Genomic DNA, 16,184 nt, shown 5'->3' with positions numbered 1-16,184 from the left:
GCTATAACAATTAAAAAAGAAATTACTAATTTACTTGATGTGAAAATCAGTCCTCCTTTCCTGTTTAATAAATTAAGCAATAACACGGTCATGCAGAATGTCTCGTGTTTTTAAATCCATTAGGATCTCTTTCTCAATGGCGATAGCGGCAGTTATGACAATCTCGCGCACTTCGCTTTCAAATTACATCACTTAAAGCGTGATTGCATCACTCAAGGCCAGCTAGAAGGCCTTGACCGGGACATTTCCTAAAGATCACACCCACCAAGAACAAATAAATCAATCTGATTGGCTGATGAATCTGACAAACTGTCTTTAGTTCCACATTGATTTGCACTGTTGAGGGATTCTGAAGAAATTTGAAGGCCTGACGGGTTGGAGCTCAAACTCACGTGCTGCTTCTGCTAACCAGCTCGGCTTCAGGCATGCGATTTTTTTTAACAATTGTCACACTTCGCTTGTACTTTAAGCATCAAGGAATAAATTCTGACTGGATAAACTTTGGATAAATATTTGTTTGTAGATTAATTAATAGAGGAAAGCGATTCAAATGAATAGGCAAAAATGTGACTGAGAATGAAAGGATGAAAAATATTTATTTATTAATATAATATAAATATTCTCCCACTCCAGGCGGTCGGCAGTGAGCCCCTCCCCGCTCGTGGTCGGCAGTCTCAAACCCCGCCGCGTTTCAATGGCTGGTAGGGGACTCCTCCGCCCCTGGCAGCGGCCCTGACCGCTCCAGGCGGTCGGTTAGGAGCCCCTTCTCCCCTCGCGGCTGCTCTGTTGGGGTGGACGGTAGTGGCAAGAACTCTACTACGGCGTATCCCTCCTCCTTCCCGGGTTTCCAGCACCAGTGTAAAGTGATCAATGGAAAGGAGGAGGCGAGAACCGGCTTTTCAACATAAATAATATTTTAATATAAAACTTAAACAAAAGACAAGTGTGTAGGATCACGACCCGGCCCCGCCCTCCGCCCTGCCACAATCACCAAACCCGATCTAAATTGGTTTGGCTCTATCTGGTTTTGTAAACCTGAAACTTACTCTGAAACTTTCAGTTTATTCAACTAGCTTCGTGCAACAGGCCTCTGAATTGTCCTTTTTAATGACTGAAAACATAAATATTGACTATATTATTACTATTAAGATATCCTATATATACTATTAAGATATCAGAATGGCATATTCTATTCATAAGACAAAACCCTACTCGGTATCGGACAATACCTAAAGCTAGGTGCTTGGTACTTGTATCGATCTTCAAAAACTGGTATCAGTGCATCTCTCTATTATTTTAAGTATGTCATGCAGGATTTTGCATCTTCATACAATTTTTTGTCATTTGTAAACAGTGATATAATCGAATTTACTGTATTTAAATTTGTTAATTGTCACTTTGGTGGAAGCAAGTGATTATTACATTTATTAACTATTTTTAACAGTGTTGTGGAGAATTGTGTTGAATTGCTAATGGCACCAGGACTGCTAGTGACACAGAATCACTACATTTTCAGTCACCCAAGATGGCCAATCAAAATATAGTTTAAAAAATGGCACTTTAGTGAATTTGTTTTTGTGCATTTGCTACTAACCACCAGTGTTGCGAGCTGTTGTAACATTCACTCAGCCTACACCTCACATTATCAAGGCTATTGTTTGCTCGCTAATGGTAACTAGTAACTCTCAGCTACAGGCATAATTTGCCATTTTATTTAGCTTAATTGGCTTTGTTGAGCTGTGTCTTGTTGAAATTGTCTCCCCATTATATATATATTTTTAAGTATTTCACATAAATGGATGGCATGCTTTTTGTAATTTTATATGGTTAGGAAGCAGAAGCTCTCACAATAATAAAAAAAATGTCCCTGAAAATCAATTCCATAGCGCAATTATATCCTTTTACTAAAAACAGTTTCTGATACTGCTCATAACCACATGTAAATAATGCCAGTGCCTCTTGTGTCTCTTTTAGGTGGTGAGCTTTGCCAGCCTGAAATTTGACCGCTCCTACAGCTGGATGGTGCTGTGTGTACTGTGGTGCTCTATAGCTCAATCCATCCTCCTCCCCATGTTCCTGTGGGCTTGTGACCGATACAGGGCAGATGTCAAGATGGTCTGGGAGAAATGTGTGGCTATCATGTCCAACGATGACGTGGATGAAGGTAAGGCCCCTGGTGCTCCCATTAGCATGTTCCAAGGAAAAAGCAGTGCTGTGTTCAAAATAATATAGAATTGTACTAACAGCTTACGTTTTAATGCCTGATTCACCAAAGGAATTATGCAAATTGAGTAATTGTGCGTACATGCCCACATAATTAGTGTTTAATGCAATATCAATAATTTGTTCAATCCAGCTTTCAGTGGGCTGTCACAACACAACATTAATTGCGCCAGTCAAATAGCGCTGACATTTATGAAACTGCCACATTTTATGTCTCATTTGCATAGACAGGACTAAGTAGTCATGTTAAAGGTGCGCTCAGTAAATTTTTGTTTGTGTCCTCTTGGACTTCACTGACACCTAGGGGCCTGGATGCAGCATTGTTTAAATGCAATAGTTTTCAGTTTCTACACACATTGTAGAAATGTACTTATGACAGTCAGCTATGATTCATTTAATCTGTGAAAGTGTCTAATAACAGGTTGGTCACTGAAATGAGTAGTATTCAGCTGGTCATGTGATCCTAACATGGCAGCCCTGTTGTGGGGACCTTCTACATGTAGAATAAAATAGCTTTTATAATGTTACACGTACGGCTGGGTGTGTGTGTGTTCATGATTTTATACATATGTTTCAAAATTAAAACTCAATTACTCATTTATTATGAGTAAAAGTTTTTAATGAGGAAAAAATGGCTGAGTGCACATTTAATTTATAAAATGCACCTGAGAATGTCAGCTCTGCTTCTATTGCACTTGTTTAATTGTGGCAAATATAGTAGATCATCCTGTCATCGCAAGCCTATGATGCTAAAGTCCTTTCAAGTAGCATGATAGTATGATAGTATGCTATTTCGAACACAGCCTCTGTTAGAGAACAGGTGGAGAAAGGTAAAGGTAAAGAATGATGTAGAGAACTTTCTTCCCTCAATTTATGTTTTTTTTTTGTTTTTGTCATTAAGGATCTTTACCAGTCAGTACTGCCAAAACACTTTAGGTCAGCCAGTGATGATAACAGTCATTGGATTTATCATGTGACCTAGATTTTCAAGTGTAAGTTAGTTATTTTCACAAATATCCCTCTTGAAATAGGTATTCATATGGATTAACTGTATGAGCAACCAAAAAAACAAAGTGATTGCTTGCTGTTTACTGTTAGACTTAATACCTGAACTGATTAATAGTCTTTATCTTTTCAGCCTACATGATTATGGATTCCTGTTTATTTTCAACTACTATGTCTCTTTTATAAAGTAACTCTATAATTGCATACACTTGTGGTGAAAACAAGCATGTCAAGTGTTTTTAAAAGGCAAATGCATTGTATCATATTTCATTTGTTTGGTTGCTGCATCATCCATGAGCTGTACTTGTAAATTCTATCACATATAAGAATCTGATTGCAAAAAAAACACTCAAATTACTATGGTAACCATAGTTTCTATCACAGTTTTTTCTACATACTATCTCCAAAGTGAAGTGGTGATTAGTAGTTCATGGTGCTGAGCAATGGTGAAACGTGTTAAAATCCCTGTTTAGGTGTAGCTTTATGACAACATTTTCTTTTTATTCTTTTTTTTTTTTTTTTTTTACAAATGCATAAATAAGACAATAATTAAGACAAAAATGAACACAGCAATGAATTATGGAAAGGGCAAGAAGAGTGCACAGTGCTCACTTCTAGTTGACACACTTGAGGATGAGCTTGGCTTTAGTGACAGTAAAAATTACATACTGTATATAATCAACAAATATTGAAGAACGCATGATAAAGATTCACTCAGTCTTAGTATTTAAGAATTCCACTTGTATAAATACATTAATTAATAATACAAATATTAATTAAATTCAAGGAGAAATTGATTATTTGCAAAAATTATTATTTTTATTTTTTATTATTGTGGCCATTTTCTATTGTGATACAGAATTGCCAAATGGCAACATTTCTAAATTTATATTAACTTTTTTTTTTTTAGAGCATTTTTTTTTTTGGTCTGAAAATCCCCTCAAAATAAGATTGTTACAAAATAATGCATACATACAGGAATATAGAATTCAACTGATGTGCAGTTACATATATGCCTATCTCAGCTATTTTACAAAGAATTGGAATGTGACCCATCCAAACAGAATTAGTGTCTGAATTATCTTTTTTCCTAATATTAGTTTTACTGTTTTGAGTCTAGATATTACCTCAGGTATTACAGTTTTTCACAATTCTTGACATTTAATCATAGAAAATATTCCCTGTCTTAGTTAGGATCACTACTTTATTTTAAGAATGTGAAATGTCAGAATAATAGTAGAGAGAATTATATATTTCATCACATTCCCAGTGGGTTAGAAGTTTACATACACTTGGTATTTGGTAGCATTGCCTTATAATTGTTTAAATTGGGTCAGTCATTTTGGGTAGCCTTCCACAAGCTTCTCACAATAAGTTGCTGGGATTTTGGCTCATTCCTCCAGACAGAAATGGTGTAACGGGGACAGGTTTTTATAGGCCTCCTTGCTCACACATGCTTTTTTAATTCTGCCTACAAACTTTCTATTGGATTGAGGCCAAGGCTTTGTGATGTCCTCTCGAATACCTTGACTTTGCTGTCCTTAAGCCATTTTGCCACAACTTTGGAGGTATGCTTGGGGTCATTGTCCATTTGGAAAGCCCATTTTTGATCGAGCTTTAACTTACTGGCTGACATTTTGAGATGTGCTTTTTTTTTCAATATAACCATATCATTTTCCTTCCTCATTTGTGAGGTGCATACACCACACACCAAACTATGGTCATCTCTAGGAGACAGATTCCTGAGCAGTATGATGGCTGCGTGGTCCCATGGTGTTTATACCTGCGTACTATTGTTTGCACAGATGAACATGGTACCTTCAGGTGTTTGGAAATTGCTGCCAAGGATAAACCAGACAGGTCTCTATTGCTTTAGATTTTCCCATGATGTCAAGTAAAGAGGCACTGAGGTTGAAGGTAGGCCTTAAAGTACATCCACAGGTACACCTCCAATTGATGCCAGTTAGCCTATCAGAAGCTAATTGCCTAAGGGCATAGTTAACTTATTGTATGTAAACTTCTGACCCACTGAAAATCGTGTGTGTGTGTGTGTGTGTGTGTGTGTGTGTGTGTGTGTGTGTGTGTGTGTGTGTGTGTGTGTGTGTGTGAGCGTGTATTTATCACTTTGTGGGGACCAAATGTCCCATAAGGATAGTAAAACCCGAACTTTTTGACCTTGTGGGGACATTTTGTCGGTCCCCATGAGGAAAACAGCTTATAAATCATACTAAATTATGTTTTTTGAAAATGTAAAAGGGTTAGGTTTAGGGGTAGGGTTAGGTTTAGGGGATAGAATATAAAGTTTGTACAGTATAAAAACCATTATGTCTATGGAAGGTCCCCATAAAACATGGAAACACTACGTGTGTGTGTGTGTGTGTGTGTGTGTGTGTGTGTGTGTGTGTGTGTGTGTGTGTGTGTGTGTGTGTGTGTGTGTGTGTGTGTGTGTGTGTGTACTTTTTTTTTGGCTCCCGAATGGTGTAGTTACAACATCTACCAGTAAGGGATAACTTACTGACCAAACTTTGAAATCTTGTTTACTGCCTTAAATTATATTAGGGTACAACGGGGATGAAGGGAGATGACATTTTTGCTATTTTCATTAAATTAAAAATTACTTACAGTATATGTTGTAAATGCAATTGAAATGAACAGGAAATGTGTCAGGTATAGCAGAGAATGACAGAGGCTCATGACCCAAATTAATTAATACAAACAAAAGGGCAAAAATAAAACCAAAACTCCAAAAAGAGGGAAAAACATACATTAACTACCCAGTATGGGAAAAAGGTATCCAGGCTGGGGCAGAGAATAACGGGTTGTAACAGGACCGACCAGACTGGAAATGGGAACAGGGAATAACAAGAACACAAATCAACATACCAACCAACAGACCGTCTGGAAACATAAGCACACAAGATGAACAGGCACTGGACAGAGCACATGAGGAGACTAAAATAGGATGAGAAATCAACAGGTAAACGAGACAGGGCAGGTGAGCCTAATTAACTAAAGGACATGCAGTGATACAGAAGCAAAACAAGGTCACATGCTCTCACAAGACAACAAATCACCCGAATGGCATGAGCGCACATCTCGAAGACGTTAAGACTCTATACGCTCATACCAACCGACTGAACAGATGAGAGAATGCGCATCAACGGCAAACAAAGAAATACCCCGCATTCCCACACTAATCAAAACCTGAGCGTAAATCACAAGGCAAACGCAACAGCTGACAAAATGAGACAGGACACCTGAGCGTTCAACCATGTCACCAATCCTCAGTACAATGTACGCAACGCGCATCTGATTGACACAGACATAGATTATTGACATGGAACACGAGTGTCCAGATCCCTACACCAAAACCAAACCGAACCAGACAGAAGGGTCAGGATCCAGACACCATGCTCTGGACATGAGACACGAGTCCAAATCAAGAGCGCATGGCAGGAAAATCCAAACCAAAGCTGTGTGCTCACACAAAGACAGACATGGACCATGAGCATCCGGATCCTGACACAGCCCGAAACCGAACCAGACAGGAAGTTAGGCATCCAGACACCATGCTCCAGACATGAAACAAGACCAACCAAAGAGGGTGTGGAAGGAAATCACAAACGGACCCTTGCGCTCACACAAAGACATCACACCAAACACAAGACAGACATGGGACGATGATGCCACGGTCCTGTCAGACAAAACCCCAGACTGACTGTCAAACCCCGTGACAGAAATGATGCACCCTTTTTGTTTTAACTTGTTACTCAAAAAGCATCTTGCTGTCTCGGTACGTTGACACATTTTGCACTATATCTACACTATATCACTATTCCCCAATTGTTTTTTTTTTTTTTTTTTAATCAAAAATAATCATCTGTTATTATTTGTTTTCACATAAATTATGTTGATCCATCAATATTCAATAAAAAGAAATGCATTTTATCATTATTTTTATACACTTTGCGACCAGAAAAAAGGCATTTTCCTTAAAGGGTGCCTTTAGCCCTATTGTACCCTACTATATTATAAACTATAAACTGTGGTATTTTGGTTGTAACTATGGTTACCATGGTTGCTATGGTTACCAAGCAAGTGATTTTCTAGATTCTCATCAAAATAACTAGTGATCACATGATAGTGATTAATGTGCTTCACCACAATATATTTAGCAAACTAACGCTGTAAAATGTAATTGAGGTGTAGTGTGTGTGACTATGCTACTGTACTAGCTTGATTGTTTTATCCTTCCTGCTACAGTAGTCCCCTTTCTAAGTTAGTGACCATATGGAACATGTACAAGAGATGGATTTTGTGATCTTAATTTTACAAGTGCTCTGCTTCTTTCCAGACAGTTTGCCTTGTGTAACACAACTCAGTTGTATGTATGAGGGTTGTTTCTTGTTATTGTGTCCCACTCAAATGCATGCTAAGCTGCCTGTGCTAACAGCTAATCATTTGTCATCCTGCTGTGTGCCCCCATTTTGCCTTAAGATCAGCATTTCACACTGCCCTACAACTGTTTTTAAACTCAAACAACACTAAGAAGGAATTGTTTGTAAAATGATTAATCCTCAGAGAATCCTACTTCAGCTAGTTGCTTATTGCATCCAGACAAATTTATTTACTTAAAGTAATTTTTTAACAAACTCTTAATTTTAATGCGAATCCCAAAAAACAAGATGAGGGATTTTTCCCCCTACCTATTCGTTTGTCTGTCTGTCTGTCTGTCTGTCTGTGTATTTTGAGCACATTTACTATTAATCCTGATATATATGCTTTCTGCATTTGCAGAAAACAGCCAGGATGGAGGCATTCATCCGGACTTAATATATGACAGACCGTTTGACTATAGCTCCGGTGCTGATATCATGACGGTAGACCGTATTGCCAAGTACGAATTCTCAACCTTAGAAAGGGGGGGCCCCCAGGGGTATCCATTGAGGGAGCTTCAGGAAGATAAAATGCACTATTTGCAGGTATCTTTCCATTAATTTTGTTTTCAATTTGATCTTTGCTTTTTAACTAAAATGTGCATGTTGCAATGGCCCTCCACCTCAATCTTTATAAAAACCCTACAGATACTATATTATTGTTTTCTCTCCTACTGAAATAACTTTACAATGGAGAAATATTGAGTGACAAATGTTTGGAAAATAAGTCCCAACCAAATCTTTTGTTTCTTCACATCAAGTGGGATCTATTTCTGTAGGCTTATTGTTACACGTTTACATTAATGACTGGTGCCTTAAAGGGTTAATTCACCTAAAAAGGAAAATGCTTTTACTCACCCTAATGCCTTCCCAGATGTTTCTGACTTTTTTTCTTCTGCAGAACACATTTGATGGAAAATGGAAAAATATCTCAAGTAGGTCCTTAAAATAGTGTTCGGACCTTTAAAGCTCCAAAAATCACAGACTGTCAGCATAACCATCATCCATACAACTCCAGCAGATAAGGCAATACAATCGCTTTTGGTGCGAAAAAGATCAGTATTTAAGTACTTTATAACTATAAAGCATCGCTTCTGGTCAGCAGCAGTATGCACGTGTGATGTAATCACATTGGCATGTTCACACGAGCACTGACGCACGTGTGACACACCCAAAAGAGCAGCGCTACAACTGAATAGGAGGAACGCTGTACAGAAGTTTCGTTGGTTTTGGTTTAGATCTGTATTTGTATCCGTTTGTTTACTCACAGAGGTTCGTTTTTGTGCTTATCCTGGATGTCAAAAACATGCCAACATGAATTCACGAGAGACCACGTAAACTCTTGTAAATGCGTATACTGCTGCTCACTGGAAGTGATGGTTTATAGTTAAACAATACTTCAATATTTCTCTTTTTCGCACCAAAAAACCGCTGGAGTCATATAGATGATGTTTATGCTGACTGTCTGTGATTTTTGGAGCTTCAAAGGTCTGATCACCATCCACTTGCATTTTAAGGACCTACTGAGCTGAGATATTTTCCATTAAATGTGTTCTGCTGAAGAAAGAAAGTCATACACATCTGGGATGGCATGATGATGAGTAAATGCTGAGAGAATTTTCATTTTTGGGTGAACTATCCCTTTAACAGTTTTTGTTTGGAGTTAAATGCTTGAAGTCATTGCAATGATAATGAGTGAAACACAATTCAAATACCAGTCTGAATTCATAAACAGTTGCATAAAAACATTACTTTTACAATTATGTTTTTTAAAATGCTTAGGATATACAGTAGATGCATTGACTTCTATTAGGTAGACATTGGCTCTTTTCCGAAACCTTGTGAGCTGTATTGCTGTTTACTGTAGATAGCATCCTAACTAGCAGCTCACTAGATTTTGGCACAGAGTGAAAAATTAAAATCAGCCCAATGATTTGAACCGCTTCCACAATGCAAAAGCAGGTATAAAGTATTATGTATACTATATGAAGAATTCATATTTAACCCAAAAATGAAGTCAGTTTTAGTGCTGTGTAATGCTTTTCTTTAATCTTTGTAATTTTTTTTACATTCAATTTATTTCTTCACATACAGTCCATTAATGCTCACATGCAGCCTCCACATGTAACCTTCAGTGGTCTGGATTATCAAATGTACATAACATTAATTTCTCCCTGTATCATAACTAGGCAATTATCAAAAATATGACAGACTGAAATAAAGATCTGGCACAGTACTTGGGGGTTAAATGTGGAGAATGTGTCATAAATGTGAATGCCAAACACTTCCAAAAGCTCTGCTAGAGACACACAGCAGTGCTTTTATTCCATTGCTGAATTTACTGCTAAGTACATTGCATGAAGCAACTTTTGAAGATCACTTCAAAATGTATTGCAAAACTACTTTTGTGTTTGAAAAGATGTTGTGGCAGACATTTTGCAAAAAACAAAACAGTGATGATTTTTAATAAAGAACTCAATATCCATATGCCTGCATTAAAGAGGTCATATAATACTTTTTTTTACTTCCCCTGATTTCAATTTATTATGATTTTTTGCACCCAAACAGTCATAAATAAATTTTTCTTGATGATTTTTCACCCACTCTCTGATTTTAGAATACAGGCTGTTTTATTTTATTTTTCCTCTCCTGTCCCGCATTCAAGAAATGCCCTTTTGGCATGTAAGTGGCCAGTGGTGACTCAACGGTTAAGGCTCTGGGTTACTGACCAAAAGGTTGGGGGTTCAAGCCTCAGCACTGCCAGGATACCACTGTTGGGCCCTTGAGCAAGGCCCTTTACCCTATCTGCTCCAGGGGTGCTGTTTCATGTCTGACCCCAGCTTAGTTGGGATATGCGAAAACAACTGCATTTCATTGGCTCTGTACCTGTACTTTGCACAATGACAATAAAGTTTAATCTTAAAATAAGCAAAGGCTATATTCTCAGGGCTGTTGGTTTGCTGTGGGGTCCAATTTAGTTTTTAATCCCTGTCCTCAAATAATAGCCTATTTCCAAAGCCTGCATGGCACTGTGACTGATTCATAAAACAATCCATACTGAAATGCCACACAAACTGTTTAGATCAGACTAAAATGATAAAAAGTAAACTTTTTCTAATGCTGGAATTCGCATAGCGGCAGGTGCTACAAACATCCATGAACAGCACAAAGTCTGACAGTGATACATTTTACTCTTTTCTTAAGTTCTTCTGTTGTTTGGGAAATAATATCTATCCTACCATCTTTTTGATACAAAGATGAATGTCATTGCTTTAATAATGCTTTGCTTCCCTCTGCTGGCCAGTGTTCATACATTCGCCTCTCAATCAGACCTCAATTCCACATAAACTCATATGCATAAGGGCTTCTCTGTAAGCTGCTGTATCATTCCTGCTTTAACCAATACAGTTGCTTTCATGCTAGGCTTGTGCTGTATGCTTTGGATAGTTGACTTAGATTGCTTTTAAATACTAAAAACTAATTTTATGTCTTTTCTGTGTAGTTCTCAGAGCAATGTGGAATGTGAGTATATTTTTGTAGAGCGAGTGATACCCTAAAATTAATTCTAACTTTCTATTTTGCACACAAAATAAGTCAGCAATTGATTTCAAAATGTACCTATGGATAAAAGTACTTTACTTTTTGTATTAGTTTTAATATTCATTTTAAAATTAATTGATATTAGTAGTTATTATCCAAAAATGAAAATTCTGTTATTATTTCATCACCATCATGTCGTTTCAAATCTGTATGCTGTTATGGTTTTCTGTGGAACATTACCAGAGACATATTTGAAGAATCTGTAAGCATGCAGCTCTAACCATATGACAACAATCATATTGACCAAGTCTGTCAAGATCAAAAAGAACATGTTAAAAACAAACAAACTTAAAAGCACCAAGAAAGTAGTCCATATGACATGCAACTATATTCTAAGTCTTATTATGCCAAAACCATAGCTTTGTGTGAGGAAAAGACCCATATTTAAGTCGTTATTTAAGAGATAACGTACAGTCAGCCTGTCTGATATCACTTAATCCTCAGATGTGTAGTTGTTATACAGACATAGATGACTTGGATGACCTATTAGAATGGAGTTCACTAGAGAGCCATGTTATAACAAAGTCACTTTCAAGGCAAGTCAGTCCACTCTGTGGCCTTCTTTGTAAAGCTCCTTGGTAGCTATTTTCCAAGTATACAAGCAGGATAAAAGTACAGCTCATATCTTCTTGAATGGGGAAAGACTGAAATCTACAAAACAATTGAAATCATATTTCAAATTAGCAGTAAAATCAGACAACAATGGTTTTATAAGTTGTGCTTTTTTTTAGCTCATATCGCTCTAAAAATGCTAATATTCATGCTAGTCCAGCTAATGTGCATGTCTGTTCTCAAATTGACTGAAAGGTGATGTCTGTATCTAAAAGGTGTTTGGCTCTTTTACCTGTAAGGTGGGACCCACCATATTAGATGTTCCAATTTCTCCCATTCATTGTAATACAAGTGGTCTGTCTTGGGTTAAACTGGTCTCTGGTCTTTGTGTCTAGCTAGCTCACATTAAATCATTTTACATCAATGACACTGACAGCAAAATGCATTAATTTGATTCTGGACGTGGGCAAACTTTGGTCTGTTCTTCACACAAAACGTTTGTGTGGCTTCATAAGACTTCACAAATAGTGGAAGAGTCAACTACTTTTATGGAGTTTTTGTCCTTTTTGTAGCTTCATGGTCATCATGAGAAAATGATGACTGAATGTTCATTTTTGGGTGAACTATTTTGTGAAAGTCTGCTTGTTGCCATCATTCAAAAGTTCCATTGATTTTAATATGGCAACAGATTAGGTAGACCGAGTACAGTTGTAACAGAGTACAGTTGCAACACTGTAAATATTTATATTCTTATTCCATTTTCAGTGTGCACATTCAGATTAGCATCCTCTCTCTTTTGGAAATCTGAAGGACGTGGACCAAATTGATGCAAAATTATTAAAGAAAATCTGTTTTTAAAATGCTCTTACACCTCTTTCATTGTAATTCAATTTTTATTCCTGTCTGATTACAAAAGTAAACTTTACTTATTGTAATTATTGATTTGTCTACTTAAAATGAGTGTATTTGGGGACATCCAAGGATCCTGAGAGTTTTAACACTGTTACAATCTACCCGCAGCATTAGAAAGATGGTAGCAAAAGCTCCTTCTAGAGTTTTGTTAGCTTTATTAGCTTTTATATAAGCTAAGAAAGCTTAGATATTTAAGCAAGACAGACAGACGTATTTTACAGTGAGATATATATACTGTAGATACATGGCATGTTTTTTTGTGGTCAGTATTTTTGCAGTATAGCAGACAGTAAAAAGTGTTACAACTGTACTGGGTCTAGATGCCAGAAGCATCGAGAGCATGTTCTATCTCTTACCAGGTGCAGAAATTTGTCGAATGTCGATCCTTGAAATATACTGGTCTTTCCGTCAATGTGTTTCTCCAGGTGCCCCCTACAAGAAGATACTCCCACGACGAAACCGACATGTGGACCACCGGTCAGATCCCGTCTTACCTGCATCGCTGGAGCTCCACAGAGGACATCATTGGCATCCCACAGTACAGCTCGCCACGCCACGAGAGACGGCGGAGCAGCCCAGCATCCTACCACGAGGAGAGCCACCCTCACCGCAAACGGAGGAGATCCGAGGACATGCATTCCCTCAAGCAGATTCCGCGTGTCGAGCATTATGAAGACGATTTCAAATGCTTCAGCCGTGACGAAGTGATTAATTTCATCGACGAGACTCCATTGGCTAGTCCAATGAGGATCCAGCGCCGCGCCTCTGCAATCTCTCTTGTCCCTGAGACGTTCGAGCAGCACATTGTCTTGCTACCGCATTTTCCGCTCACGCACTTCGACCGTGAGCCTCAAGCGTTGAGACGCTGCTCTGAGCGTGGCAAGTGTCCCAAGCTAATGGAGCTACCTCAGGATACGTCGAGAAAGGTGAACGACAGTAGGAACAGCAGAAGTGCCGGCGGCGAGGGCAGTAAGAGATGCCATGATCATAGGCGCGACACAAGGCGCACATCGGAGCTGGTTTCGAAGGGCCTGAGTGCATGGACAGGGGATAAGTCCTCTTCAAGTATCAGGACAGGACAGGTAGATGCACCTGCTTGTGTGGATCAGAAGCACCTGTCCAAAGGTGAAAGCAAAGGAAGCACAAATAGTTTTAGAAGCTCGCAATCTGCGTTGTCAGGCTATAACACTTTTGACTCCGAAACCATAGGATCCACAAACTGAGAAACAGTTTTATGAGTATTATAAAATAGTCCCTGATATGGTTCTTAGTATTATAGCTTTGGCTAAGTGGAATTTTTTTGTAATCTAGGAACTGGGCTCTTGATTCTTGAGATGTTGTTGATACGATATGACATAGACCTTAGTCGTAGTAGATGCCATATTTAATTTGATTTGAATGAAAACGTCTGAGTCTGTAATTGATAACAGTACAATCCATTCAACGGGTTTTACTGTTGTATTGTTGAACAGTTGGCTAAACACGGCTTTCCATAAACATTCAAGTGGATCTAAAACTCAGGGAAACATGGTTGGGAATCTATCTTCAGACAGGCTACAACCCATTGAACGGACTGTAGCATTTCTATTCCTCACAGCCTCGTTTTTAATAGTGTCAAATTTAAGATGGCATCTACCCTGACTAAGGTCCATATTGGGACATAATTCATAATTCATTAGTGTTACTGATATAGCACTATATTGCTTTCATTGGGACTGATATGTCAGTAAATGGTTAGCTTTGCAGATTTCTGATGAATTTTATGTAATCTCAAAGATCAAACAAAGGTTCTGAATTTAAAGGGACAGTTCATCCAAAAATTAAAATTCTTTCATTATTTTCATGTCATTCTAGATGTGTAAGACTTTCTTTCTTCTGCTGAACACAAACCAAGATTTTTAAAAGAAAATCTCTGTTCTATATGTCCTTTCGATGTAAGTGAAAAGTGGCAAGACATTTGAAGCTCCGAAAAGCAAACTAAGGGTGCATAAAAGTAATCCACAAGACAGTGGTTTAATCCATGTCTTCTGAAGAAATCCAATTGGATTTGGATGAGAGAATAGACCAAAATGTAACTATATTTCTTGACCTCAGCAGTTTCCTTGGTGATAATGATATCAAGCTTGATTACACTTCCTAGCGCCATCTAGCGCTCTACGTATGGTCAACATTAAGGGTGTAATAGAGTTTGAAATCATGATTGTGCCTAGAGACGGCAATGGCAAGATATACAGTGAAAAGGAATTAAAATTTGGTCTGTTCTCACACAAAATCGATTTGCTCACTTCAGAAAACATTAATTAAACCACTGGAGTCTGATTTGATCATTGATTACTTTTATGCTACTTTTATTTGTATGGAGCTTCTAAGTTTTAGTCAGCATTTACTTGCATTGTATGAAACTACAGAGCTGAGATATTCTTCTAAAAATGTTGTTTGTGTTCTGCAAATGAAGGAAAGTCATACACAACTGCAATGGCATGATGGTGAGTAAACAATGAGAGAATTTTGTGGGTAGACTATTCCTTTAAGCGGTAAGCTATGTTTGTTTACAACACATTACCACTCACAGAGTGGATTTCTGCCAACTCTTTTCCTGTGATTTTGATGTTTCTGGTGGTGTGGCATGATTTTAAAGGTTTTTTTAACTAAACAAAAAGATATTTTGTTATATTGTTTGAATTTGAAATTGTCATATTTTTAAAGCACAAGGTTCTCCTTGTAAATCCATACATTCCCACCAATAGGATAAAAAAAAAGAAACTGCTTAATTTCACAGATATGTTTAAAATGAGTTTGTGTTAAGTGCTTTGTGATGATTGAAAATGTGTATCTGATACATTGTTATTCATGATACAGCCTATTTGTCTAGTAGACTGTAACTATATGAGAATATGAGAAGCGACACTATTTACAAATACATATAGACTGCAGTCTACATGCACTTTTTACAAACAAATGGCATATTCATTTGTCAAGTGGAGAAAAAAAAACTTTCAATTGAAAACTGGTATAATCTGATTTGTTTTCTAAATATATACAAATGTAACCACAGATCAGAATCGGATATGTGGTGTATTATTTTATTCCATATGACCATGTTTTCTAAGCTTATCCCAATATTTCACATATTCTAAATATTTGTTTTTGTCAATTTATGTAAAAAAATCTTCACTTGCTGACAGCATGCACTTTTGTTTATTTCGTACAACCAAATATTGGTGTTGAAATATCGGATGATGCTTAATACAAAGGCAGCTTCACACTGGATTGACCTATAAGGTATTCGTAAAACTTCATTCAGAAACCTTCAGATTCCCTCACATGGTCATAATTCACATAATTCACAGTTCACACAGGACAGCTATAAGCATCTTCCTCCTATACACTGGGTGGCCCTCAATAAGCTAATTTCCCCTTCTGTCATTCACTCGACGTTGTGTTGATGACACCTCC

At 37.6% G+C, this 16,184-nt stretch overlaps 1 protein-coding gene across 1 annotated transcript in view; it reads left to right on the top strand.

Moving 5' to 3' along the window:
* The window catches only part of LOC127630716 (probable G-protein coupled receptor 153), a 103,583-nt gene extending 87,876 nt beyond the window's left edge, over positions 1-15,707 (top strand). The window contains exons 4-6 of the mRNA XM_052108442.1: positions 1,975-2,164; positions 8,026-8,210; positions 13,154-15,707. Coding sequence (XP_051964402.1) covers positions 1,975-2,164; positions 8,026-8,210; positions 13,154-13,951 — 1,173 coding nt within the window. The 3' untranslated portion in view covers positions 13,952-15,707. The remainder of the gene's footprint in view (positions 1-1,974; positions 2,165-8,025; positions 8,211-13,153) is intronic.
* Positions 15,708-16,184: the final 477 nt, after the last annotated feature.

Source organism: Xyrauchen texanus, chromosome 37 (genome assembly GCF_025860055.1).
Source record: "Xyrauchen texanus isolate HMW12.3.18 chromosome 37, RBS_HiC_50CHRs, whole genome shotgun sequence".
In the NCBI taxonomy this organism is placed as follows: domain Eukaryota; kingdom Metazoa; phylum Chordata; class Actinopteri; order Cypriniformes; family Catostomidae; genus Xyrauchen; species Xyrauchen texanus.
Note: the sequence above shows the minus strand (reverse complement) of the source record. Positions and strands in the feature narration are given on the sequence as shown.